Source organism: Arachis stenosperma, chromosome 10, assembly GCF_014773155.1.
Source record: "Arachis stenosperma cultivar V10309 chromosome 10, arast.V10309.gnm1.PFL2, whole genome shotgun sequence".
NCBI classification, from domain to species: domain Eukaryota; kingdom Viridiplantae; phylum Streptophyta; class Magnoliopsida; order Fabales; family Fabaceae; genus Arachis; species Arachis stenosperma.
This window is the reverse complement of record NC_080386.1, coordinates 122154157-122159941: the sequence shown is the minus strand read 5'-3', so window position 1 is coordinate 122159941 and position 5785 is coordinate 122154157. Positions and strand designations below refer to the sequence as shown.

The following is a 5785-nucleotide window of genomic DNA, read 5'->3' as shown; positions in this document are numbered from 1 at the left end:
ACGATATCATACACGATACATTTACCTGTTCATCCTAAAGGATCATCTCGATGCTAAAAGCTTCATCTGGATTCCATTGGCTTGGAACCTCGTACATTCGTACAACGGCAACCACCACAGATCATTCTAGTTTAGACGGGTTGATGTCTACCACAGGATCAAATCCATAGGTTATATTATTTGAGACATTAACTGTTGCCTTCTAAAACCATCTCTGCAGTGTATATACGTTCTACACGACCTTATCACACAAATGTGTATGTCTATATATATATATAGCACCAGCTTTACACAACGCGGACAAAAAAAGTTGCCATTGAAATGTATTAATAGCGAAAAAATTTAAGATATTTTATGCATATCCAAGTTGGCAATCCTGCAAATTACTTATTAACCAATAAAAAAAGAGAAAGTTAAGTTTATTGTATATCTAATCTTGGAATTACTGAAAGTCAATTGGTGGCCGAAAAGGAGTAAATTGGTGAGTAACTAAATGCTTCATACCCGGATAATAATTTGGGCAATTACATGTGCAAGTAAGTTCTGTTAGGCTGTGTTTGTTATTTAGAATGGGAAAAGACAAACATTGAGAACAAAACACAAATGATAGAGACACAAAATTTTGTGTTTTTGTATTTTATTTGGTGATAAACTATAACAAATTATAAAAATATAATTTATTCTTATTTTTTTATTAAAAAAATTTGAGAAAAACTATAATAATAAAAAATATAATTATGAAAAATTAACAAGAATAATAAAAGAAAAAAGAAAAAATAAGTCGTATCCCTTGTTAGTGTCTCTGTGTCATTTCTGTCAGGATGAACATAAGATATACTAATTTAGTGTCTCTAGACACAATGTCTCTGTCCATGTCTCATCTGTCAAATATAATTTTGTGTTTCTGTTTCTGTCTTTATAAACAAACGCAGTCTTAAGGAGTTGACAACCACTTGTCAATGTGTTAGCCAATATGGGTTTTTATTATGAGGAGTCGAGGAGTAGTGTTAGAAGGCCAGCAAATTTTGTGATTTATAGTCATCAATTAGCCATCATTGGTGTTTTTAATGGTGTGAGATTTCATTCAATAGTGTAAGATTACTCACTTTTCTTTTGTTGGTTAAGGGCTTGTTTGGATGAGCTTTTAAGAAAAGATTTTTTTTCAAGTTATCTTTTTTTTAAAGATATTTTTATCTATCAAGTATGTTTAGGTATAATAATATAAAAATACTTTTTTGTTTATTTATTACATAAAAAATATCTTTTTTTAAGGAAAAAAGACCTTTTAAAAAAAGATATAAATTATAACTTCTCAAAAAAGATATATTTTTTTATTTTTCTAGTGCTTTTACTTTTACTACTAGAAATTTGCCAAACACACTAAAAAATAAAAAAGATCTTTTTTCATTAAAATTTTTTTATCAAAATAATGATACCCAAACAAACACTACCAAATTTTAATAAAAATGTTGGTTACTAGACTTTTTCTTTTATTACTGTTTTGCTATCCCATTTTTATTTTAATTATTATTATTATTATTATTATTATTGAAAAAATGTATTGCGCCACGTGGTCATGTTATTGAACCAGTCATGTAATAGAAGCTAGTGAAAGTGAGAAGTGCGTAGGGTTGACACAACACGAGTGAAAAAGTAAAGAGAAGAAACACACACAAGGTTGCACCCTTTCATCGCATCACCATCACCCTAGGGTTTCGGAAGAACCGATCACCGAACGAGAAGAATCTCCCTGTTACCGAAATGGCCATGGCTGCTCTCCGTCGTGAAGGGAGGCGATTCGCCACCCCACTCCTCTCTTCTCCTATCCGCTCCTCTCTCATCTCTCACTCTCAGTCAGTTCCACCATTTCCATTCTACTTTTCTTTTTAGGGATTCGAAGAAATTAACCTTAGCTTATAGAAATTTTTTATCTGAGAAATATTTCTCGTTTTCCGCTGTAACGAACAAATCATGATCTAGCATCATTTTTTTTTTATTTTTCTTTTTTATGCTGAGCATTCTGTTTTTTGAATCTGAAGATCTGAAATTTACATATTTATATATGCAATGTGATGGTAGATGTTATATGTTCGCTAAAGCACATGATTTTACGTTATTAACAGAGAACAAGCTCCCAACGGAGTGCGCTCTATTTCGACTCAAGTTGGTAAGGATCAATATCTAATGATGTTTTGATGTTTTTTATTGGTTTTGCTCCGTGTTAGAAGTTTTTATTCTTAATAAAATTATTCACTAGCATTTTTTTGGTGAATTTGTGTAATTGAATGGTGCAGTGAGAAACAGGATGAAGAGTGTTAAGAATATCCAGAAGATCACAAAGGCAATGAAGATGGTTGCAGCCTCTAAGCTTAGAGCTATTCAAACCAGAGCTGAAAACTCCCGTGGCCTCTGGCAACCATTCACTGCCCTTCTGGGTGACTCTCCCAGTACGTAGTGCACTCTTTTTATCTTTTTGGCCTTCTTTTAACAGTTTATGAATGGTGATTGATGTTCGATTATTAGTTTATTACATATTCTGATTTTTTCCATATACCTATTCATGTAGTGATTTTGCAATAGTTTATGACATGGGTTAGCTCTCACACACACACATCTGTTTTTTTAATTAGATTGAGTTTCTGATGAATTTGAAATGGTGTTTAGGTGTTAATGTCAAGAAGAGTGTTATTGTTACCGTTTCTTCAGACAAAGGTCTTTGTGGTGGTATCAATTCCACATCTGTCAAGATAAGCAGGATTTTGCACAAATTGAGCTCTGGTACTTATTCCACTTCATATCTTCTTGGGTTAATTACTTTTTATGTTTGTCAGAATTGTGTTCCCTTATTAAAATGAAACGGTTGAAACTGTAATTTTGTTATATTCAATGATTTTATAATAGAAAATGTTCGGATGATGATGATCCTCTTTCAGTGGCCAGAGCATGTTTGTTGGATGTTTGCATCCCTGAATACCCATTCTAGGGTCTTAGAATTGTTTTTTTTTCCGTCTCTTTTTTTAGCATCTTGTTTGGTTTCATTACTAGCTATTGCTAAAATGGATTGTAGCAATCCAAAATCAATTCCAGATTTTCAGTAGAAGTGATAATCACTTCTAGTTTTCACTCAATGTTGTCAAAATCACTTCTCAGATTGAACTACCAAACATAAATTACTCCTCATGTCAATTCTAACTGAAATATGAAAGTCAAATGCTGCAGAAGTTGGGGTTTTGAGAGTAAATATCGAGTACTCATTTAATCAGAAAGAAACAGGGAATATGAGATCCTTGTATTTCATTGGCATGCTTGTCTAGGTGGTGGTTTCCAACATAGAAAATTAACATATGATATACTCATACTACCCATTCAGTGGTACAATTGAATGTTACGTGCATATTGACTAAAATCTTGTAACAAATGACTGTTAGTATTGAAAAATTTTAAAACAAGTAATAATTAAAGTCCTATAGAACTGGTGATATTCAAATATTTTATGTGAATATAATATTTTCGTGGATTCCTTTTATCGGGAAAAAAAAAATTACGTGGATTGCATTGAGGACTAATAATTTTTCTCCTTTATACAATTCTTTTTTAAAAATATCCTGTCTTAAGTTACAGCAGTGTTTTGTGTATTCCGGTTTATTCTAGTGTCTCTCTCTCGCTTTCCTTTTTCTCTATTTTTGGCTATTGACTATTATACATCCTTACTTCTATAGGGCCTGAGAAAGAGACAAAGTATGTCATATTGGGTGAGAAGGCTAAGGCTCAATTGATACGTGATTCCAAGGATGACATTAGTCTCAGCATAACTGAGCTGCAGAAGAATCCCCTGAACTATTCTCAGGTTATTTATTCTGTCTCTTAACTGCTCCATGGTTTAATTTTCCTCCTCTATAACTTCTGATTTAAAGTTCTTGTGTTTGTGTTAATTTTTGCATTTAACTTCTTATATTTTGGTTTTGTGACTTTTAATTACAGTGGAAAATGATAGGGATCAATAGTTTAATAACTAAGGAAAAGTGAATTCAGTAACTGAGACGGATATTTGTAACAGAGAATATTCTGCAAATTAAAACTTAGTAGTGTATTTTTTACATTTTAATGTTGAAATCTTTTGTTTACCCCTTTAAAAACAAAATTAAGCACTCGTTGCTTGTTGAAATTGTGAATTTAATCTACATGGAATCACTGAAAATTTTAGCCGTTGATGGAGCATATTGGCATTGGTTGATATAGTATATAGCCAGCCCTGCTTAGTAGAGTAATACTTCATGTTGAAGGTGGAAACTTCATGTTGACTTTGATTATGGTGAATCAAAATTGTTGATTGATGACTCTTTCCTGACTTTTTCATTCTTTGGAATTGTTATGTTTTCAGGTTTCAGTCTTGGCAGATGACATCCTAAAGAATGTGGAGTTTGATGCCTTAAGGATTGTGTTCAACAAGTTCCATTCAGTTGTCCAATTTATGCCAACTGTGTCAACTGTGCTCTCTCCTGAGGTACTACTTATCCAGCATTATGTTGTCTAGGGTATCCAAGTTGTCACTGCAGTGGACCTTTGCCCTTTACATGTTATGCAGCAAGACTTGAAGCGACTTGAATATGTTTTGCAGTTTGAGTTTAATTGCATACCATCTGCTAATTCTAGTATTGTTAATGATTTCAATTTCCTGTAGATTGTGGAGAGAGAGGCTGAAGCTGGGGGAAAGCTTGGGGAGCTAGACTCTTATGAAATTGAAGGTGCCGAGACAAAAGGAGAAGTTCTTCAGAATCTGGCTGAGTTCCAGTTTTCTTGTGTGAGTGTAGATTTCGCTTCATATTTTTGTTTGTTTTCAGAATTCTCAAGACTTGGTTAATGTTTATGGTTTCTTTTGTCACTCTGTTCAATTCAAATTGATACTTTTGGGCAATCCATAAAATCTTTTACCAGTTAATTTAATGTCTTTCTGTCACACTCTACTTACGATTTTGTATTTTATACCCACTTTTGCTACAGATATTGTTCAATGGGGTGTTGGAGAATGCTTGCAGTGAACAAGGAGCAAGAATGTCTGCCATGGACAGCTCTAGCAGGAACGCTGGAGATATGCTCGACCGACTCACTCTCACCTACAACAGGTCACTACTTTCTCTCTCTTGTATTTGGTTGTGGCACGCGAACAATGATCAAAGCTTTGATCAAGTAACTCGCTTGTTCTGGTGTGTATTTTGCATTTGAAGTTGTAGAATGCTGATTTTGTTCATTTTTCTGGCAGAACTCGTCAAGCATCAATCACCACTGAATTGATTGAGATTATATCTGGAGCTTCAGCACTGGAAGGTTAATTGCACAGTTCATTTTGTAGTATATTCAACAATGACGAAATTAAGTTGTTCTTTCGAAATTGCCGGTGAGACAGTTTTTTCCTCCGTAGTTTTCTTTCTTGTGTAATAATTATTCCAATGCGAAGCCCATTTTTGGGGATTTTCATGGTTTGTCAGACATTTCTGGAATTGTGTTTTTTGGAACATGTCTGTTAAACAACCCAAGTGACTCATCATAAGATTTTCAATTTTAATAATGGTGGGTCTTTTTTTCCCCTCTCTTATTATTATTATTATTATTATTATTATTATTATTATTATTATTATTATTATTATTATTTGTCACTCTAATATTTGGTCTCATTTTAATTTAAACTTAATTAAAATTATTTGAAACAATTAAAAATAATTTAAGTCTACATATCATATTTAACTAAAATATAAATATAAAATAAAAAATTAATGTCTATATATCA

At 32.7% G+C, this 5785-nt stretch overlaps 1 protein-coding gene across 1 annotated transcript; it reads left to right on the top strand.

The window, feature by feature from the left end:
• The first annotated feature begins 1618 nt into the window (after positions 1–1618).
• LOC130954306 (ATP synthase subunit gamma, mitochondrial) lies at positions 1619–5585 on the top strand. Its single transcript, XM_057881044.1, has 9 exons — positions 1619–1853; positions 2124–2167; positions 2295–2447; positions 2665–2778; positions 3720–3847; positions 4382–4504; positions 4682–4801; positions 5002–5123; positions 5261–5585. Exons 1-9 carry the CDS (start codon positions 1762–1764, stop codon positions 5328–5330), a joined length of 966 nt encoding a protein of 321 aa, XP_057737027.1. The 5' UTR covers positions 1619–1761; the 3' UTR covers positions 5331–5585.
• The last annotated feature ends 200 nt before the right edge of the window (positions 5586–5785 follow it).

What these genes read in the sequence shown, in the direction of transcription:
- LOC130954306 (XM_057881044.1), top strand. Translation starts at nt 1,762, where the DNA reads ATGGCCATGGCTGCTCTCCGTCGTGAAGGGAGGCGATTCGCCACCCCA. An exon ending in ATCCCCTGAACTATTCTCAG is followed by an intron (nt 3,848 to 4,381) that starts GTTATTTATTCT and finishes TTATGTTTTCAG; the next exon opens with GTTTCAGTCTTGGCAGATGA. An exon ending in CTGAGTTCCAGTTTTCTTGT is followed by an intron (nt 4,802 to 5,001) that starts GTGAGTGTAGAT and finishes CTTTTGCTACAG; the next exon opens with ATATTGTTCAATGGGGTGTT.